The sequence below is a fragment of the Phoenix dactylifera genome, unplaced genomic scaffold, assembly GCF_009389715.1.
Source record: "Phoenix dactylifera cultivar Barhee BC4 unplaced genomic scaffold, palm_55x_up_171113_PBpolish2nd_filt_p 000548F, whole genome shotgun sequence".
In the NCBI taxonomy this organism is placed as follows: Eukaryota; Viridiplantae; Streptophyta; class Magnoliopsida; order Arecales; family Arecaceae; genus Phoenix; species Phoenix dactylifera.
This window is the reverse complement of record NW_024067957.1, coordinates 87,155-110,500: the sequence shown is the minus strand read 5'-3', so window position 1 is coordinate 110,500 and position 23,346 is coordinate 87,155. Positions and strand designations below refer to the sequence as shown.

The following is a 23,346-nucleotide window of genomic DNA, read 5'->3' as shown; positions in this document are numbered from 1 at the left end:
GCATCGTTTTTGGAGTGGAAGGAAAGGAATTCCTATGGGGCACAACTGGAGTACCAAACAGATCCTCGATACACGTACTGGTGCAATATAAGATGTCGGCGCTGGTTGGTGCGCGAGTGACCAATGGAGTGACGCATGGCAACGACGTATTTGGTAGAGATTTGGGCCTCACAGTTTTGATTGAAAGATTTAAAGCGTAAGGGGCGCGGCATTTCATGGAAGCGATTCTAACCCTCTGCTTCAGAAAACCTAAAATCCATTTAATTTTTACCTCGGCCGCTCTATATATTTGTTAATCCCCCGACAGAACCATCGAGCGACGACTCGTACGCTCCAAAGAATTCAATCTAGAGAGAGAGAGAGAGAGAGAGAGAGAGAGAGAGAGGAGGAACCTCCTCTCCCTGCATTCCCTGTCCTTCGAGATCCGATCCCTATAAAACCCCTCGGTTTGTTCACAGATCCAAATATATTGTTCAAGAATTCCAGATCCGATCTCTATCTTGATCGGGAGTCGTTTGACGCGAATTGGATTCGATTTTTGTGGTGTTTCTGGATTGATTTCAGGGGAATGGCGGATGATGCCGGCGCGGCTGCAGGGGAGGATCCGGCGAAGTCCTCGTCATCGTCGTCGTCGGCTGCGGCGAAGAAGCAGCGGAGGGGGTTCTTCTCCCGGATTTGGAGGGGGATCTTTGGAGTGAGGAGTGAGGACTATGAGAAGAGGCTGCAGTACTTGTCCAAGGAGGAGGCCGCAGTTCATGCGAGGATGAAGCGGCGGGCTCAGTCGTCCAGGAGGATGGTCAGGAATCTTATTGTTCTCTCCGTCATCGTTGAGGTGCGTTCTTGATGCCATCGTTGGCCAGTGCTTCCGTTCGTGGAGTTGTTTGAGATTTTCGGAGTTCGAAATTTCATAATTAATGCTGTGAGTTGCTTCAAGACTCTGTGTTTGGTTTGTAGTATTCGTCAGGTAGGTAGTTGGTGCTCAAGTATGAAAATTTCTTGATTTCTTTTAAATTTTGCGCTCATACTTGCAGTTGCTGTGACCATAAGGCATGACAAAAGATACGAAAAAATAAAAGGAAAGAGCTTGCTTATGAGAATCATGATAGCTTCTTATAGCGTTTTGGTTCCTTATTTAGAAAATTAGCTAACAGAGTGCACTGGCTGTACTTCTAGAGCTTGATTTCAGATGGGTGTCTTGTGGTCATTATGGCTTTTGCTGGCCAAATGTTCTATGGGAAAAGCTTGTAATGGTGGAGTCTTGAATACGATGTCAGGAAAGAAAAGCAGTTAGGGCTATGTTGTTCCAAATGATTTACTGGGAATGGAATTAGAGGTTTGAAGTTGAAGTTCTATAAGATATAATACATACTCAGGATACAACTAACAAATGATTTCTTCAGATGCTTACACCTATTCTCTCCAACTTATTATAGCCAGCTCTTTGTATTCCATAGTTTGGCTCCAAATACGACTCCTAATCATTAAAAAACTGCAGTGCTGTAATGTTTTCAGCTTTGAACCCCCAACATATCCCTTGATATGGTACATCACTTTTATAAGTACGAAAACTCGATATTAGCCACTTGACTTCTTTCTTGAATCTGTATTCACTACTTCCATGGTCAATCAGCTGTGACAATGAGCAAAGTGCCACCCACTTTCATGTCTTTTGGGCTTGTTTTGTGTCCTTAAAAAAGCCTGTTCCCTTATTGCCAACACTATATCCTTTACCTTTTGGTTTCATCAATTTGTTTCACAAAGTTTGTCCTAAGGATTGTCAAACTAGTTATGAACCAATGTTTGATTTAAAAGTTGAGGCATCATCCTAGGTGATTTCATATTTGCTGGAGTATCTGACACCATTTTGTGTTTTGGTAGCTATAAAATCTATGCATGGATATGTAAGTGATGGCCTGATCATTGTAAACCACACATCATTTGAAGAACGAAGTGTTCCAATGTGCTATATGAAGATGACTCTGGAACCATGTTAAACAGGGTTAACAAAACATTGAAATCTCACTAAGGGTTGTTCATGGTTTTTTAATCAATGACAGTTTTATTTGCTCTTATTGATATTCAATTTCTTTGTGAGATCTGCCAAAAAACCATGTTTCCTCTTACATTGTCATAAAATGAATAAATCTGCAATATGTTCTTAGAAAGTTGATCATAGTCATTAACGAGTATGATCGTTTTCATTCTTGATTAGGAATTCACCTTTGTGTCTGGAAAACCTGATATAAAAAGTGTTATTTGTCATTAATAGCCTGGTTTACGATTCTATATCTGCACAGTTAGCATTTCCACAGACCATTGGAGCATCTCTATGACCAGTTTTGTGCATGTGAGATACAACCTCTCGAGATAAATGGAGGAAAACACTTCAAACTTGGAATTGTGGTGCACTTTTTGTTAACTTTCAGTGCTAGTTTGAACTCGATGTCATTTGTATTGAGACCACCTCAGATTTACAGAACTGATGTAATTAACCTATATAAAGGCCGGTTCCAACCTTTTCTCTATTTAAAATTTAATTTGGACTCCGGAGCATGGTCTGAGATATTTTTCTCTATTAATCATGCATGAATGCCAACTATGTTCTAAATCATAAAAACACAAAACTACTTGATATTTTGACACCATCCTTTTTCATTTTCATTGCTGCAATAAGTTTGAAGAAATCTGTGCTGTAACTGGATAATACTAATATTCTAGCCAAAGAAGTTACGACTAGTGTGTTGAGAATAGTTAGTAAGGACATGAATGTGGAGGATTTTGTTAAATTTCCAGCCATGCGGGAGCTTCTTTGCTTGAATGATGATTAGATTATTGCATCAACTACTTCAACCACTATTTGGAATCTTTGCTTCATTAATTTGTGCCTCATGCATGAGCAAATATAGAATAAATATAGTCGTATATATCCTTAATCCTAAACTTTAAGCTACTCTGCATATTGTTCATATTTTTCTCCTTTTGCCTTCTCATTGGGGGGTGGGGGGGGGGGGGGTGGTGGGAGTGTGTGATGCAGGATAATTTAGGAGGATGGCCTGCTATGTGTAGATGGGCTTCAAGGGTGAGGGAAATCAAATAATAGGGAGAAAAGTGTATAGAAGAAGAAATTAGAGATAGAGGACACAGAAAAGGAGGGGGGAGAGAGGATAAGGAGAGGAGAGAGAGAGATATAAGAGACAGAAGCAACTTTCTTGTTCAACAATACAAATACAATGCATGATTCAAATATATTCTCTTAGCTATTCCATACAATCAATATATACAACCTACCCTAACTTGAGGAACTCATAACCAAATACATTAAAAAGCTGACTTGGGGCCCAAGTAACTTAAGGCAGGCCAAGCAACCCAAGGATCATGATTCTAATAAAATATAAAAAAAATGCGCCTAATACATAAATAAATTTGGGCCATATGATAGTTTTCGTGTTTCGATATATTGTGTTGACACTGTAGGTAATTGGATGAGTCTTGAATCATTATAAGAAAATTTGTGTCCTATGATCCTAGCCCTTAACTTTATCATACTCTTCTGCTGCATTGATCTTGTCCTCGAGATCATTTCGATGCTGTCTATCATTATGCTTCATTGTTGAATCCCCAATATTTGATGATGGAGGCCAACTGGAAATTTTCTTGCAATTACTCAATCAATTGATTATTCTATACTTCTACGATCAATGACCATGAAACTTTTGATTATCCAATTGATAGCACCATTGATAAATCTGCAAAATTGGTGAGGAACTGATCTTTGAAGTTCTTTGAGACAATTGCAATCCTTGTAGATGGTGATCCATTCCTTAATGAATTAGAAAGTGCTCGAAGCCTTCATCTTCAAAGCCTTCATTTTTCTTATCGAGGTTCTCTAAGCATGGTGCATCTTCAATTGCAGCTTCTTGATTTGAAGCTCAATTGCTTCTTGGACATTCTATGGACTGATCTTTGATCATAAGATTCTTATCTGATGGATATTTTTATGCAATACTTTTGATTTGTTTTATGTTGATAGATCTGTGGTTGCACTGGAAGAATATGTGCAGAAGCTTGCTGATGATTGAGGGTCAGATATGATGAAACTAGATAGATATATTGCACAACACCCTGGGTTATGGCATATGCTTGCAAAAAAGCTTTAGTTGATGCAAGATCAATCCTGAAACCTAACCCTTCATTTGTTAACATGATGATGAGGGGAAAGAGGAAGGATAAAAAGATCATCTAGGGGAGAAAGGAAGAAAATAATAGGACCCTTTAGCTTTGATACCCTTTGTCAAATTTAGCTTACTATTTGGTGACATGTCAAAAGACAACCGACGGAAGAATAGGAAGGTGAAATAAGGATGAATAGTGTATGATCCTTTTGCTCTGATACAAAAATGATGCAGGACAAGTTAGGGGGATGGCATGCTATGCATGCATGGGTCTAGTGCATTGGGATAATCAGGGAAATATAGAGAGAAGAGAGTATGGTAAAGAAGAGAAGGCACTTGAGCAAGAGAGGAGAGAGTGAGGGTGAGGCCAGAGAGAGGGACGGATAAGAGGAAGCAACAACTTTCTTACTCAATGATGCAAACCCATTACTTGATTCAAGCCTATCCTCTTAGCTAGTTCATACACTCGATACATATGGCCTACCCTAACTTTAGCATGTAACAAAACACACTAAAAAATGTGACTGACTGCCCAAGTAAATTGATGGCCGGGTAACTCAAGGCCCAAGTTGCTTGACAGCTTAGCAATGCAAGGACCATGGCCATGACTCTAATAAAATATTAAACAAATACACACCTAATACATAAACAAATTTGGACCAAATGATAGTTTTCATGTTTCAATATACTTCATTGATACTCTAAGTAACTGGATGAGGCTTGAATCATTAAAATGAAAATTGTATCTCATGATCCTAGCCCTTCATCAAGGAGAGGAGGTTTCGATGCAGAAAAGATTGAGGTGGTCAAATTTGGAATTCTTCATGATGATCTCAATCTTTTTCAAATCTATAATTTCCACTTAAATTTGAAATTAAAACTAAGATCTACACAACAAATATGTAAGAGAGAGACTTTGAGTCTTACCAAGGAAATAGCAAGAATTATAGAAAAGAAGAGAAAGAAGAAACCAAGGATCATTCCTTGATGTATCCAAAAACTTTCTTGTCGTTGTTCTTACTATATGTATATTGGCTTTATATCTTCCAACTCTTGAAGCTTGGTTTTAACTGTTGATTTGATCAAGGTTTACAGTGCCAGTTTCGGTTCACATGCCAATACCCAAATGGTACAGTGTTGGTATATTATGGTTCGTGGTATCAACAGTTGGTATTGTGAAACATTCTTAGGGTTGCAAACAAACCAAACATAAGCAAGCTAAGGCTAGCTTGAGCTTGGCTTGAAATTTGAAAACATTAGCTTGAGCTCAGCTCAAGCTCAATTCAAGCTTGGAGGATGGAGCTTGACCTTCACTGTCTCACATTAAGCGGGCTTGAGATCAGCTCTCTTCAACTTAAAATGACATTGTTTCCCTATTGAAATAGCAGAGATTGTGAAGAGAATCTTAGCAGCCGCTGAAATGGATGGCAAGACTAGGATAATCAGATCAATATTTTGTTGTGAAAAATCACCTTCCTCAAGGCTAGGATCATAAATATGAAAAGAATATAAGTAAAACTGAAGGCCAGTGTCAATGAACGTGGGCTTTCATGGTGAATAGATGATTTTGTAGAGGAGTCGGAGTTGTTGTGGTGGAGCTTGTAGGTGAGAGAGAAGTGGGAGGAATGTGTAGGCTTAGAGCCATGAGGATTGGAGGGAAGAAATAGATCCTTCATCAGAGAGAAGAGAGAAGGGGAGTGCACCACTGTGGAGTGTTAGAGACAGATAGGAGGAGTGGACTAGAGCATCTTAAAAGCTCTTTAATTAATTATGATCCAAGTGCCTAGAGTGCATATAGCATCGTAAGAGCTCTCGTATTGGTCCTAACCTTTGGATTTTGATCAAATGACTACAATGTACTGCATATATTGCAACCATTACATTAAGATGTAACAATGGAAATACATTCTTTGAAAGATAGTTGCTAATTTTAATTTTACATACAATGAAAAATAATAAAAAGTTCTATCCTTAGTATTTGAAGCTATATCAAGCCAAGCACGAACAATCTAGGCCTAGTTAGTTTTCATCTTTCTTGTGTTTCAAGCTCAAATTTCTTGCTCATCTTCATCTCGTTTACTTGTTGAGCAAGCTAGTATCACGCCATGTTTTAAACCAAACATGACTTGTTCATGAAGAGCTTGCTCATTTGATGGCCCTAGGTGTACAAGGTATTGGTTCCCTATGGATATGCATCAGTATGCCTAGTATGGACTGGTATACTCAGGTATTGTAAACCATGGATTTAATAAAATTTGTTCAAAGGCTAAATTAAAACTTGGGAGTAAATAAAATAAAACTATGATATTATATTCCTAATCCTGCCGTGACCACCCTCAGACTAGGTTAACTTGGTCAAACCAAGTCTGTTTGGTGTGCCAAACACAATGAATTGATTTGCCTCCCAAAGCATGTGCCATATAGCTGAAATGGACTCTGGCTTCTGAAGTTATGGCTTCCAAAATAATGAGTTTTTCCTGACAATACAAAAAAATTCAAAGTTATGGCTTCTGAAGTAGGCATGTTAAACATCTTTGGCTATTCAAATTTGAAATTCCAAAAGATGCAATTATCTTATAGATTAATGACTTTTTAAAATGTTAAATATGTTTTCTTCTTTCGTCAAATGGATATTATTATAAGAGAAAAATAGTTCTTGATGCTTAAAGTGAAGCAATTAACCCGAGAAATAGGCAAATAAGTTGTTAACTGAGGACTTTCAGTGCTGATGAGCTTTTTCACAAAGAATAAGTGCTAAACAGATATTTTCGAATTGCCATTACTGTGTAAGTTGAAAATCTTGGTATTCATATAAAGAATGCTATGCTGGTAAAATATGCCTTTTAACACTAATGGTTCATCAGTGAAATTTGTTGTTCTACTTCAAAATGAGTTATGATCAGTGATAAAATTTCTAATGTAATGTGTTTCTCTCTGAGAATGTTGATCAGAAACATAATGCATATTTATTAAATTTAGAGTTTTGGTGTTCACTTATGGCCATGAATAACAAGTGAAGACACTTAGAATTTCACCAAATTTGTTGAATTTCCTTTTCTTGTTTTGCAGTATGTGCAACTACTTCTTACTGAAAAATCATGAATATGGTGGATTTGTTGTGACTATGCTTGTATAGTCAGAATACATGACACTTTAAAGTATTGGACAATAGATAGCTGGAACATCCTTTCACTTTTTGAGAACTAACATCTATAATATAGTGGATTGTAATAATGCTTTGGACGTCTTTTATATTCAAAATGCTTTCGAGTTCCTGTGGATGTCAAAGCAGGTGGCATAGAGGTCAAAGCAGGTGACTCATATTCTTTTGCAATCTTCAGCTAATACTTATTCTACATATAGGATGGTTTTGCATTTAACCCTAGGGTTTTCTTAGGCAAGTGTGGTAAAATAAATCAAAGGTCCGCAAGTAGATGCCTATCATTTGTCATAGAAAGACAGGGCATATAGCTTACGTGAAGAGGATATTTGTCTGACATTATTTTTCAAAAATGATGTGTCATATTTTTCAGTGAATTTTGCACTTTTGATTTTACAATTATCATTTCCTTGTAGATCTTTAGAAGTTTTGTTTTTTTTAGAGGGGCTTTATTTCTGATCTTTCCCTTACCGAGTTTGACATCCGACATCTCAAAATCTGGATCCAGCTATTGTGCCTATATAACAAATATTTTCTTCTACTTTAAAGTAGCAGGTAGTGTTATAATTTGAGATGCTGTGATAACCCTTTGACTCATATGAAATGTTTAATTCCTCATTATAGCATGGGGACTTTTGTTGGATGCATAACTTGCATGTATGTGAAATTTAATGTTTTTGCTGTTTTCCCATATATGGTGAATATGTGGGTATAAAATTGTTTGGTTCTTGATGCATGTAGGTGGTTTTTGTTTGGATGTCAGAAGATCTTATTGGCTGATAAGATCTTCAGGTGGGGCATTATTATTGGAAGTCGTGTTGAAAATGGGATCTTTATGAGGGATGAGGGAGAGATTGCGGAGCTAGAGGAGCAACTAATCTTTAAATTTTGAGGATAACATAAGTCACATTTGAGAAGTGTTTTTATCTTTTCCCTAAAAAATAGGATTAGTTGCCAACCGCTGTCTGCCTCCTATTTATTTCTGCCACTTGGTTCTGTTGGTTTTCTCAAAAGAGAGGCCTTGTTGAAAGATCTTAGTAGATCAATAAGATTTTCTGACATCCAAACTGGACCCTTAATATAACAATTTACTTGATTGAAATGGGCTTAAATAAAGTTGCCATATTTTGTGTTTGAGCATAATTTATTTCAAGAGTGTTTGGCAGATACTCATTTAAGGTGCACAGAAGTTAATCAGTTGATCAGTGAAGGACTCCCTTTTGATAGGGATGCTAAATAGTGCAGGCTATGCTTAGGGAAGGTACTCGATCTTGGCCTTGCATTGTAACAACATCATTGACCTAGCGTAGGATAGGTGCCTAAGTATGAAGTCAAGGACTGCCGAACCGGGTTGAACTGCCCGGCTCGGGCAGTGCTGAGTCGACCCGGTGAAAAATCAGGTCGGTTCAACTAATCTCTTCGGTTCCGGCCTACAGCACTGGCCAGAACCTCTAGGTTCGACCCAGTTTGGGTAGTGCTGAGCCGACCCGGTGTGAAATTAGGTTTGTTCGGCTAATCTCTTCGGTTCCGGCCTACAGCACTGGCTGGGACCCCCACAACACCGGCTGAAACTGGTTCCTTACCGACCGAAACAGGCCGAAACCGGTTCCTTACCAACCGAAACAGGCCGAAACAGGTTCCGTACCGACTGGAGCCTGCCGGAACCGGTCAGTTCGGTGCAGACTCAAATTCATTCGCACCGAGTCAACCTGGTTCCAAATCGAGTTGTTACTGTGCCTCAAACTATTGTGCCTCAAACTATTGCCACCTGATTGATGCTTTAAAGCATCAGATGGGCATTGGGAAGGCCTCTCGGGTCTTTCCAACAGCATTTGAAAGAGGCATCGCCACTCGATCCGATTTTAGATATCGGTATGTATGTTGGACTTTAATTGTATATAATTGATTGCATTATTTTTTAATTTTTACATCACTATTTGATTTGAGAATATTTTATGTTGTTTATTTTATGATTTGTATCATTTTAAAGTAAGATGCATCATATAGATTAAATCGGGATCATAATAACATCAAAAAAACATCAACAAAACATTAAGAAAACATCAAATTAGACTTAAATTCATAGAAATAGTTCAAAAAGAGTGATTACCAATTAAATATTTTTGAAAACTCCAAAAAAATTGGACGTGCTGGTCCGTGAACCAGCACGCCCTACCCGTATCGATTCGGTATGATACCGAACCAGTACCGAACCGTACCGGGCGCCGACTGGTATGGGTCCTGGTATCGGTGTGGCAGATCTTGTATCAAGTTGCCTCACACATTGATGTTTTCCTGCGTAATGCTGGGCTGAAAATTGGACCTAGCTCTAATTTATTGGAAGCTCTGCTTGAAGTTCATGGGCTTGAGTTCGGAGGTCAAACCTAGTTTTTTTTTTTTCAAGCTTAGGCTTATGCTGGTGACCTAGAGATGCCCATTAAAAACCATAATTGCCATTGCATGGTTGCCTTAGATTTGAGCAATTCTTTAAGTCAGCTTGGGCAGCAAGTAATTAAGGGTTTTTGTTTGAAATGGACAACTAACAAATTTTCTGTGGTTTCTTGTTCTTGAAATGTTTATGAAAATGATCTTGTAGAATTAACAGAGTTTTGCTAAATTGGTAGTTAAACTACTACAGTGAGATTCTCATTTTTGCAAGTACGTTTAGGGTGATTTTCCTTTGTATTATCTAAGAGAGGTGTTCTTGTAGACTGAGAATATAGATCTGTTAGTTTTGTTAGTATATTTACAAAATTTTTGGCTTCTTTTTCATGGAAGGTTAAAATGCCAGTCTCTAGCACTATTTGTTGGTTACGTAAGCCAAGTTTATAATCTTATTGGTCGATTATCAATGCAATGATCATATAATGCCTTATAGTAACCTTTACCTTTGGTGTTGCACTTGCTTCAGTATTATGTTCCTGCTTTGATTTTAGATGCCTCGAACTATCAAATTCTTATATCAATAACTATTGCTATTTTTCTACTTAAAATTGCTTTAAACTTGACCCTTCAATTCTCGTACTATTTGAATCTTAATGTCAACAATCTTTGCTTAAAAAACACTACTAAAATAGCAATCATTTTGATTAACTACTTGGATGGTATTTAATTCCATCATTTTCAGGTGCTTATGATTTGTATCATTTTCAACAGCCTTTGCTGCCAATTATAGTGTAGGATTCTCTTACAAGTGCAGAAATATGTGCAAGTTCGATATATCAATAGTTTATGGACATCATAAATTGTAAATTAGGTTGTTTTCCTTTTCTAGATTTAATAGAAAGTTATTACTGGTAAATATTCGTCAGTCCCTGCTGGTTCAGAACTCCTGAAAATATGGTATTCGGACTTAATTACCTGTTGGAAACTAGTAGTTTATCTTAGGATCCTGCTTTCAGCATATATTTATCAAAATATTCTTTGTTGAGTAGTAGAATGGATTAGGAAAGTATCGTGTTCTTAAAATTGTGTTTTCGTGTCATTTCGATGTCTTTAGAAATGATGTAAATTATGTTACGATGATTTCTTATTCAATAATGTAAACATTTTCTTTATTGTGGTGGATTCCAAATTCATCCTCATGTTCTTACTTTCTCTTATCTTTCCTTTTCAAAGTGTCAACGCCAAGCTCACGTTGGTCTTATTCTCAAGGTCACATCATTTTGGGTTTAATTTTGAATATGCTTGTCTTGATGGGCTTCATCATATTACCAATATGATTTGTGCCCTTACCAAGGTTTGGTAAAACTGGTACCATGACCTGCACCAGTTAGGTACCAGGTCAGTATGGTATCGTATTGTATTGTACCATACTAATACATAGTATGCATGCTAGTACCGATTAGGTGTGGACAAGAGTGAGCAAACGAGAAAGAGAAGAAGGTGGAGAGAGAAGGGGGATGAAGGACCTACTAGATAAGGGGAGGCAAATCGGTGTTGGAGATCGTTAATCAAAGTCTAGAGATCATGGAGGGGGCCGATGGTTGGTGAAGCGATGGAGAATATCGAGAAAGGCTGGAGGTCACGTGGGGGGTTGGTGGATGGCAGATGCAAGGTTCCCCATGGTAAGCGTATTACCAGTGGCCTAAGTGGAGGGCAAGGAGCCATCATGGGTGGATTGATAGAGACAAAATGAGCGAGCAATTGAGAAAGTTCGAGATAGTTTGGGGAAGGGAGGGGTTTTTAAAAGAAAATGATTCTGCCGAATCAGTAGATGCCTATTAGAAACTGGTCCCTAGCAGACTCCATGGACGGATTGAGAGAAAGAGAGGGCGAACGAGAAAGTTTGAGATAGGTTTGGCCAAAGGGAGGGGTTTTTAAAGGGAATCGATTCTGCGGAACCAGCAGATGCCTATCAGAATTGAGCGGAACCTAGCAAAATCGGGCAATTTTGCTTGGTTCAGACCAATCTGCATCTATTCTGTTTGAGCAGCCAAACTGACTTGGTTCCACACCAGTTCGGGTTGGTGTAGGTCTGTTTGGCAAACCCTCGCCTTACCTACATGGCACATATCTATGTTTGTTAGAAGGTGATGCATTGTTCTATATGGTCCTACATAGTGTAGAATCATTCTGTAGCATGTTTGATTGGTATGCTATGATTGAAAATGTAATATGCTTCTTTGCTTGCTTGCATAGTGTTTTTTTGATGTTAGTTTGTGACTTAAAGTTTGCTAAATGGTGTAGTGTGTTATATATATCTTTTAATAATTCAATTGAAGACGGAAAAACTTAGAGGATGAAAGATCTATATAGATCACATGTAGGAGGGCCCTTGCAGGCCAAGAATCTGTATTTCTTTTTCCTGTATTTGGCACTAGTGACATTACAATGACTGCAGAAGTGAAAAACAGTGATTATAAATTGGTGCTTTCTGTTTTGGTTTTAAGGATCTCACACCACAAATGCAATTGCATGCGAGCCTTCTTGAACCTAAGATTATATTTGTGAGTTTTGACTTTGTAATTGGAAGGCATTGATCTGTAATTTGTGGCTTATAAAGTTTGAGGGAACACATCTATTGGTGAAATGAAGGATTCTGGTATGGATATGATGTTAGGTAGAAGGGTTCTGAAGCTAATATGTTGATTTCTTTTGTTTGGCACATTTGCATTACCATCTTGTGTCTAAGCTATGTTCTTTCATATAATCAACAAATTATGTTAGTATCAGCTTCGCATTGTGCTGCTTCTGAGTTATTTTTTGAAAAATTCAGCATAAAATCAGCTGTCAATGATGGAGAATATAGTGGGGACATTTTTCACTTTTGAGACATTTTGGAGTGCATCAATGGCCAGATTGGAATGGGGAGTCATGATATACATTGTTAGCCAAGAGCAGTGTGTTTAAAGCCAACCTTCAGTTTCTCCTGTTTTGTTTTCCTGTTATTTTGCTTTTTCACTTCTGCTTTATCATTGTTTACTAATAAATCTACAGGTTGATCAAGGTTGTCATAATCAAAAGTCAAGTATTTGAAAGCAATTTTGGTAACAAGGAATCAATTGGAGATAGGGTTTAAGAAGTTCACAAAAAAATCAGAAAAGGATTGGAAACATTAAAAAATAAGATAAATTGAAGACTCTCGGATGGCAAGTGATATTATAAAAGAAATGAGTATTTAATCTATTACCTATAGGTATTTTACAAGTTAGTTGTTGATCGGTCATAGTTATTCTAGGGAACCATCTGTAGATAATACGATTGGTCAAGAGTAATGGGGAATCAATTAGTGGCTTCATGAAATTTGACAATCTTTCAATGAAATTTATGGTGGAATCAGTTAGTGATATTCTCAATGATATTTATGTTCTCTTGGTCTTTGTAGCCAAAACTGGAGAATGTTCATGTTATTGTTTTTTGTTTTTGTTCTCTCTTTATTCTTGAATTAAGCCTGGATAGCAATGACCAAGGATTCATGTCTAGACAGTAGCAGCATGTCGTGCCAGTATGTACCATTGCAGGAAGAAAATGGTATCCAAGATGGATGTCAACACCGGTTCCTTCTTGAACTAAGATCACCCAACTGTCCTGGTTGTTTCTGGACACCTGGGATGCGTTGGGATGGTCACCGAGATGGGCTAGGACATTTTTGTTTCTAAAATTCTTTTTAGTTCTTGTTAATGACTGTTTTAGTTCATCCTGATCATACAGTCCCTCCCAGTTTTGTACTGTCTAAAGAGAAAGCCAAGACAGGGTCTGATAAACACTTGGCAACAGCTGTTGAAACATCATTGGAATAGCTGAGGTTAGATAGTTGCAATATGCTCCAGCGTTTGGTAATGTTTCTCTTAGCTGTAGCCCATGGATTCTAGGCTGAGAACATGGGCTAAGTTTAATGGGGCCTTTCACCAAAAATAAGAAAGTGCAGGCGTTTCTATTCACTTTTGCTGCAAATGGTGTGATTCCCTAGTTTGCAAATTTGTTTGTTATCTGGGTAAGCAATGAAATACGCATGTCTTATGATTTAGTTGATGAAATCGAGATGGTTGCCTGCGCCATTGTTAGATGATATTTTGTCAAGCATTACTACTTTAGAGAATAATCAAATAGCAGACATGTACATAATGTCATTGATATACCTACTTCCAGATGACGGTGTATAGAGAAATTCTGCACTTACCGAAGCTAGTTTGTATATTTCTCCATGTTATAATGCGAGAATTGTCATAGTTGAAAGATCTTGTCAGTGTTTTATATGAGATTCAATGTAATTTTAAGAGTACTCAAGATGGCATATTTGATAATTTTAGGGGCGTCTTTGATTTTATAATAGCAAAGTTTATATGTGGTCTAGATGAAAATTCTTAAAAAATGCTTAACTTAGTTTTCTGTGTTGCTGGGACATATTTTAGACTTGTTTTCATCCGCTCTGCACAATGGCAGGAAATAAAGATATTAGTCTATGCAGATTTTCAGATATTAATATCAGAATACTGAAATTAGTTGGCCCCCTAGCTAGGTGAAGACCATGCTATATTGTGGATTTTCTTTTTCTTTTTTTCTTTTGTCAATTGCTGTTTCTTTTCTTTTTTAAGTTTCTTTTAAAAGCATGGTTACAAGCACTTGTTACAGGACAATTTGTGCTGTTGCCACTGTTGAAGTAGGGCTGGTTATTTTCCATATATTCTTTTGTTTCAGGAGTGTTGTCAGTATTTATTTTGTCTCTCTGAAAAGTATATGCTTTCCTATTTAGTTATAGATTGCATTTTCCACTTGAACCATGCTTCTCATATCTCTTAATTTTTTTCCTTTTTTCAGGTTGTAGCAGTGGGTTATGCTATTATGACGACAAGATCACTAGATCTGAACTGGCAGATGAGGGCAGTTCGAGTTTTGCCTATGTTTGTTTTGCCTGGTTTATCTTCTGTTATCTATTCAACACTTGTAAGCTTCACAAGGATGCGTAAATATCTCGAACTCTAAACTCAAGCTGAATTGTTATTTAACCTTCACATTTACTAGTGATCTTCTATTTCTCATCTACCTGTAGATTGTTTTTAATATTTATTACATATATATATATATATATATATATATTTGTCTTGTGTATTATTTGGTCGAACTGATTTACCATAGAGAGTACCTTTATGTCAGCAAGAAGATTGCCTTTCCAAGATCTTTGTTTGGTCCAAAACTTTTGTTTTCTTTAACAATATGCAATATAAATATGAACGCTTACTTGAGGACACATGGCTTGGAAATTTGAATTTGTGATGATTTTGACACACAAGGGGCTTTAACAGATTTTTTTTTTTTTGTGTCATTCAAAAACATGTATGCATATTTGATGCATCATGCCTTTACAGGATGCTAAATGTTATGATCCTAATCGGTGATCGTTGAACCGGTACCGAGAGTCGTATTGGTCGACGACTGGTATGGTATGATAGGTATGTACCATATTGAATCACGGTGTACTGGAACTAGAGGGAGAGGGGGGAGAGAAGGAGAGGGAGGAGGGAGACGGAGAGAGAGGTTGAGGCCTCCGGACTCACCTGAGAGAGAGAGATAGTCCAGACATGGAGATAGAGAGGCCGACGAGGGCTTTGCAAGGGGATAGAGGTTGGAGGAGGAGGCGAGAGGGAGAGAGAGGGGAAGCGAGGGCTTCGAGATTTTTGAGCCATCCGACAACTCCGAACTTGGTGATGGGGACCGAGAGAGAGAGAGAGAGAGAGAGAGAGAGAGGATTCACTTGGTCTGATGTCATCATCATCGGACATGGATGAGAAGCTGTCCAATGGTGCCATCGGAGGATAAAGGCTGGTGGAGGAGAAGGGAGGTGAGGGCTTCAACATTCAAGGGCATCAGGAAAGTCCGAGCTCTTTGAGCCTTCGAGCCTTCTTAACCAGCCTCGATTTGATTGGTTGAACCGTGCTTGTAATTGATTGTTAGGGTTTGATATATCCTGAACTGGCTAGTTCGGTACGGTTTGGTAATCCCTGACCTTAACAAAACACCGAAAATGGCTAGCATTAGAGGTTTGCTAGACTTAGGTCTTAACCCGTATGTAGTAGACCATCATGCTCCATATCTGATGTCACTGGTGGGCCACTCTATGGCGGCTCTCACTCTAGTCTGGGTAGCCCTTGCTATGTGACAACTTTCACTTGAGGACAACCGGGTAGCCCTTTCCCTATGGCAGCTACACTGTAGTCACTAGGATAGGCAGCTCTCGCTCTAGGTATTTTTTTTTTCCGGCAGCCTTTTCTCTAGATTGGCCATTCTGTGGCTCGAACTCTGGACATAGGGCTAGCTTCAATACCAAATGTTATGACTCAAATCAATGCACCAAAAATGCTTAGGTGTTTAGAGGCTTGGAAATTTGAATTTGTAAATGATTTTGACACATAAGGGGGATTTAATGGAAATATTTTTGTTGTTCTGAAAAAAATTATGTATTTTGACATGTTTAAGCCTTTATAGGATTCTCAAGCAGAAAATTCTTCTACGTATCTCTACTACTAAAGAGCATTACATATTCAAAATTTGAATAATATGCATTTTTCTGAAGAATGCTTCCTTTTGTACTTTAACACATCACATTGTAAATTCTGACCTCATTTTGTTCAGGTCCTTCATCCTTCATGATCTATTAGGAATATCATTCAACCTACAATATGGCATATTTTGATGTTTGACTGCTAATTTAAACTATTTTGACAATCCATATTAACTATCTAATTCCTTTGTATTCTGCTGAATCATGCCTTATATAAATTTATCTGTCTGACTGCTTTTTACCATTTTAAATGAGTTTTCTTCCTTCTGTCAATTTACTTTCTAGTTTCAACTCCTTTTGGCAAAAATTGTTTTACTCAAATATAATCTTGCAAAATACAGGAGGATTTATGTATTAATAAAGTTGTCAGTCATTGCTCGTCCTTTGTGCTGGAGCATTCTCCTGGCTTTTGTTGTTATCATCTTAATTAATATTCCATTCAGTTTAAACAAAGGCATGGAGCTTGTGTCCATATATTATTTGAACATGTCTTTAAAATACTGTGGAGATGTCAACATGTCCACAATTCCCATAAACAGCATAACCTGTGTCAATGTTGGTTGTGCCAAAAAGGTGATGTTCTAGAAATATTTGGGTCCTCAGTGATGTAATAGTATTCAACCATGCATCATGATCATATGTTCAAAAGAAATCTAATTGTATCACATAAAAATTACATCCCTGATAGATGATAATGGCAGATTAATTGACTCTAAAACATCTTGGGAATACCTAACTGACAGACTCCCCATTCTCTTAGGGCAATCGTAACCATGATATCATTCTTATCATTTAGGATTAATTGATGGAGATGGAAATTCACAATTTGGCAAAACTTCATAAGAAACAAAATGTATATGAAACAGAATTTTCTAACAACTATAGAGATGCTCTAACTTTATATCTGAGTGAACAAAGATCTTCATATTAAAGTTTATAGATTTTTGGTATGTTAGAGGCTTTCTATGTTAGAATACTTTGGGAAAGGGCTAGATAGTTGTGATTGTGATATATTATTATAGTCAGCAGGAATCTAATGGGTTGATAAATCCTTCAGTTTTACAACATCACTGAGCTTCAGGTTGGACAGTCCATGTGGCTAATAAGCTATCTTTGCACGGCATCCCCATGTACAGGATCAGTTTGTATTCTTGACATTTCTGCCGTGTCCAATTTTCTTATTCTTAAGCAACCTCCTGATTATGCTTAGTCGATCATGATTATTTTTTTTGTCTTTCTTTTCTTTTATTTTTGTTTTGACAAAATTTGACCTGGCTTTCTTTTTTATTGATTCTTTTCCCTCTTAAGAATGCTAGCCTATCTTACTGGTGTCTTCTTAGGCTAGATGGTTGTGATTGTGATGTTTATTTATTATAGGGTGAAATGCTTGCCTCTAGTAGAAGGATTATTTCATTACATCTTTGCAAGCCAACGGAAATAACCATATCCACAATAGAATCCTTCCTGCTTTATTGTGGTGGCTTGTGTTGATTATTATTTATAAAGTCCTTGTTGAATACAAAAAAAATTGATCCATCTTCATGTCTCCGTTCAAGTTTTCTTGGGTTGCTTCTGTACCTTTTAACACTTTATTTTCCTGATTCTTCAATGGGGTCCCTTGCTTTGCTTAGTCTATTGCTAATTCTTCATTGCATGTGATCATCCCATCCCAAAAGGCTCTGTTTTCTTTACCATCTGTTGCTGAAACTTCACTGATAACATAATTCACCATATTGTATCTTGGTGGCAAGGCTAAGTAGCAGCCTGTAACTAGTTTACTGAGTTACATGTCTTGTGACATTTTTTGCAAGATGTTAAACGAGTTTCCTTGGTGCTGCATATGGCTATGCAGATGTTTGGTCTGTTTTATGCCGAATTTTCTTTGATGGACTAACAATATGTGAAGAGTGTTTCCTTTTTACCTTTTACTTTTCTTCGGTTTCTGCCTTAGTGTTTCTTTGCTTCAGGTATCTTATGGGATTTCTGTTTCTTAGAATTGTAATTTTCTCTTATCAGAATGTTGTTGCATGTGTTGTTGTACTTGATATCCTGTTAGATTTCTAATGACTGAATAATTTAATTTATAGAGTTCTTTATAATTTTCATGTGTAATTTAACCTTTCAGCAGTTTCTTCTGCTGACATATTTCCTGAGAATGGATAGATTTTATTGGCGTCTTTAGTTATTTTTCTTTCGGGTTTGTGAGATGCTTTTTAAGGAGCTTGCTGATTCCTACAAATGTTGATAGTTGTGGATGTGTTACAATATGTGATAGTTGTTTATGTTGTATGATTATTGGGATACTGATGTGATTCGGCACTCATAACTGATTATGATTATAATATCTGCTGTTAGTTGATCGCAAGGACCAGAAAATGCTTGAAAAGCTACGTGCTGAGAGGAAAGAAAAGATTGATGAGCTTAAGAAAGAACGAATTATTACACAACACAACAACTTATTCAGGTGATTAGCTAAAGTTGGTCATGTACTCCTTTCTTCCTTCCCCTGTTCATCATTTTTGTGAAGTCAGGATCTGTGCTTGCATATTATATGCAATATATATGTTGTTATTTAGATACTACTTCCAAGTTGAATTCCTGCTTTTGATTTCTGACATTATATCTTGTGCATATCATGAAATTGGGATTGATAATGACCATCATAACTCATATTATACTATCTAATTCAGTCATCCTGTTTAATGCAATGTTCTGTACCTATGATGTGATCTAGTTCCGGAACTCGGACTGGGCTAAAATGAAAGTCTCTGAGAGCTTGGATCCATTGTTCTTGTCTTCGACTAATATGGTGCTGGTTTGCTTATATTTAACTCCATTATTTGGTGCTCTTTGTCCAGAAATATGACCTTGATCCTACTGCAAAGGCTGCGGCAGCAAGTGTTCTAGCATCTAATTGGGGCAGATTCTGGTTTGAAAGTTTATGTTGGAGATGAATCTAAGACCGATTCGCTGTCAAAAAGCAAGGCTGTTGAGCTGGTGCAATCTGATGGGCTGCGGAATAGGAAACAATCTCATCCAAGAAGCAATTATACTGGGAGCACAACTACTCAGGTGGTAAATGAAATTTCCACGGAGTTCAGGGGTGACAGCCAAGATGTGCCAATTCAGTCTCAGAAGGTTGTTGAACATTTAAAGGTTCAAGCCTAGCAATGGTGGATGGATTGCACGCATTGCTGCACTGCTTGTGGGTGACGATCCATCAGAGTCTTATGCATCATTTGTGGCAACTGCCACATGCATAATGGTGCGTAAATAATATCATGTTCCCTGATGGTAATTCATTGAACATTTGTTTGTTCATTGGATGCAAAGTAATTGATTCTGTGGTTGGATATTCAGGACTAGTCAGGAAGAGGATTTTCCTCACATAACATACTACTGTCCACACTGCGATGCTTTCAACACACCGCCGCAATCTGTGAAGTTGCTCAGTTTGCGGTTCTGGCAGGACCAGTCCACCTGCTCCAATTGATGGGAATCATGCTGCAATGCCCTGATGGGAGGGAAGTTGCGGACAATATGACAAATGCTCTGGAGCCCTCTGTGGTGGGGGTGATAAAGTAAATGCTGTTCAGGCTAGCTGAAGATCTTGCATAATTACATAACAGTGTTTCTTTTACCTGTCTCTAAGTTGTGATATGCCTTGGTTGTGGAATGGAAGTGTAATAGGACCACATACCATTTTACTTATATTGTGAAGGAGAGTAGGGTGTCTGGTTATATGTACTGTAAATTTGTGTCTCATTATCCATGAATCCACCAATTTATCGTAGTAGCTGTTGGTAGAAGTAGGAGTGCTAAATGAGAGATGATTTGTGAAGATAGGATCTCCTTGTCTCGGAGCGAAGGCTGCAAATGGGTTGATTGACTTATGACCCAATTCGACTCCTAGACCGACCAATTTGGAGGAACCTATGGGTCAGGTCGGGTCTTAAAATTGGTTTCGTTCTATTTTTCAGATCGGGTTGGGTTTGCTGAATCTCAACTGATTCAGAGAGCTGACTCGATCCATTTTTTTTGGGTCAATTTTAATCATTTATCCAACGACTCGATCCGTGTGACTCGAACCTAAATTATCCATTTAGACCTGCAGTCTGTAGGTTTACAGTCTCTACCAGTAAAAATCAAGCTAAAATTGTTTTTATAAAAAAAAAAAAGCAAGGCAAGAGTTGGGGGAGTGGTACAATAGTATTTATCTCAAGCTCTAGATCATGCCTCTCCACTCTTAGGGCAACAATCGGTCATAGGCAGAATGCCATGTTGTCGATGGGATGGCTATATATACAGGCGGCTCTTCTCCACCCTTTTCGTACAAAATTGAGTGGCCTTTTCGGTTCTCACCGCAAAATAAAAAAAAATGGCTTAGCATATAATAGGTGGTGGAATGTCATATCACCCTGATGGGTCACCCTTAATGATGATGGGACGACTATAAATACAGGCGGCCTCTTTCCTTCCCATACGAAATTGGGTGGCCTTCCCTATTCTCACCACGAAGTAAAAAAAAAAAAACTGCAGGGTAGTGGAAATGAAAGGAGCTATAGTGGCTGCTGTTGCTTTGATTTTAGGAGGGTGGAAGATTCGCTCAGGTGAGGGACTTGCGGATCTTGTCGGAGAGCATGGCATCGAAGGCATCAAGGTCCTCTATTGCTACTGTGAGGTAGTCGGAGCTGTGGACAAGGCTCTCCATGCGATTAGAGGAGAGGGAAAGAGAGAAGATGGGGAGAAGGAAGGGGACTATTGAGGTTAGTTACTGATAGAGGAAGTCACCCCTGTCGCCACTAAAGCCACAGATGAATTATTTGAACTTGCAAAGGATGGAGTGGCCGGTGAGGGAGCCCTGAAATGGATCTCCGCCATAGGAAAACTATGCCTGGTCATTGCAGAACACCGCCCCCGTCCACCCCGACATCTCTCTCTTTCTCTTTCCCTCTCTCTCTCGATCTCGCTCGCTCGCTAGGCTGAAAAAAATCGGAAGCTCTCTCGCTAACTCCTTCCATTCCCTTTTTAGTGGTAGTAGTAGCAGCAGTAGGAAAATCCTTCTCGGCTAACTCCATGCCTTGCCTTCATTCATAAATTAAAGCAGCAAGTCCGGACCCAACTCGGATTTGGACCCAGACCCGACGTAGATCCAAATTTTTGTGGATCGAGTTTGGGTTATACATGGACTCAATACAACCCGAATGACCTGTTGAGTCAAAAATTATAGTCATGGACCTAACCCGACCTGATTTCAATTGGGTTGGGTCTGCGTCCAAAATTAAAATCCGAACAAGAAACCGGGTCAGTTTGGATCTCAAGACCCGAACCGACCCGCTGCTTTTTGTAGACGATTTATTATGTTGCTAGAAAGATTATATGGCTGCATAACATTTTTTTTGATTAACTATTAAAAGAAGAAAATAAACTTTTAAATTTTGGAAGTGTTCACAAGGATTAAGATATAGCAATGCATGTACTAATAAGTATGTAATTTTAGAAAACCCTAGACTTGACATGGGTATGTTGTGCTTTAAATCAGAGTTGCACAGTGGAAACATGATAAATTGAATTATTTGACATTAGTCAAACAAAATGACTTTGATTTAAGAAGTGTTATGACTTGATTTGGAAGAAGTATCCTCTACTCTTGGAACTATAGGTACAAAAATTTCGTGGGCAAATTTTTTTTTTAGGAGGGAAGAATGTGAAACTAGTGGATTGGGCCGGTCAACATAACCGACCTAGCCATATTTGGGCCAACTTCATGTGCGACGCATGTGAGGGACGATCGAGAGGCAGACTCCGGCTGGGAGTTTTCTTCCTCTCCGATCGCGATGGTGATCGAAGTCCCATTGCCGCCCAAAGATCACCTGGATAAGGCTGGGATTGTATATTTAAAGAGCTCCTTTTTCCTCCTTTGAGTTCACCCAAGATCAAGCTATCAATCCCAAGCTTCTCCTTCGATCCTCTTCCCCAATTTGTCGTCGGCAGGAGCTGTCGGACCTCCTCGTCGGATCAAGGTAGGTTTTCTTCTTCTTCCTTTCTGTCTATCTAGCTATTTAGATGAGATTTGGACCGACGAATCACTGAAAAAATCATCCGAAATAGGGTGCCCTGTTTTGACCCCTTTTTCTTCCAAGTTTTGCTACCGTTGGCCACCGTTGCCGACAATGACTGTGACTGAGAGCATCCATGGCCACCTCCACCTAGGGCTAAGCCACTATGGGCTACCACCTCCTCTAATCGAAGGGAAAAGGGGGAGGTGGACTCTCCCCTATTTGGGAAAGAAGAAAAAATCTCTCTCTCTCTCTCTTCTTTCTCTCTTTGTTTCCACTCTCTTTCTTTGTTTACTTTCTCTCTCTCTTCTTTCTCTCTTTTTTCTCTCTACCTGAACGTCCTCTCTCTAGAGTTGATTGGACTACATAAGTGACTTTTAGTGATTTCTGATTGATCTAGGTGAAGGATCTTGATCGAGAGTCGTTGGGCAATATGCTAGCTCCACCCTAGTCCTTGCCAAATGCCGTTAGATTTGGTCACCGTCAATCTCTCTCAAACCATCTGTACCTAGTTCGAACATGATCAGATAAGTTTTGCCTTGATTAGGGGTGTCGGCACTCCCGCTTGGTCAGTCTTATGAGGGTATTCGAATTAGGATTTCTATTTTTTTGGAATGATTATGATAAATTCTGATATTTTTGTAAATACCAAAATTTTAGAAGTATTTTTGAAACTGATTGGACTGATACTTTAGATTCGCTCGCAAAGTAAGTAATGTAAATCTTTTTCTAGATCTATTGGCAAATTATAGATATTTTTTAAATGAATCATTCTTGATTTTTGAAGTTGATACATAGTGTTTTATTATTATATGCATCTCTTTCTAGAATATTGTATAATTCTTAATTGATCGTATTGATTTTGATATAGATTATGTTCGGTTGATTTCGATGTCGTATGAATTTATGCATCTTACTATTTGAAACACTGAACATGAGAAAACAAGTTTTTGT

At 38.2% G+C, this 23,346-nt stretch overlaps 1 protein-coding gene across 1 annotated transcript; it reads left to right on the top strand.

The window, feature by feature from the left end:
• The first annotated feature begins 107 nt into the window (after nt 1-107).
• LOC103721919 (uncharacterized protein At2g24330-like) lies at nt 108-20,174 on the top strand. The gene is given in 10 exon segments (XM_039119432.1): nt 108-446; nt 565-832; nt 14,593-14,737; nt 18,689-18,754; nt 18,757-18,797; nt 19,192-19,244; nt 19,246-19,488; nt 19,490-19,566; nt 19,569-19,602; nt 19,700-20,174. Coding segments are annotated over 9 exon segments (1,050 nt in total). The 5' UTR covers nt 108-446; nt 565-568; the 3' UTR covers nt 19,827-20,174.
• Nucleotides 20,175-23,346: the final 3,172 nt, after the last annotated feature.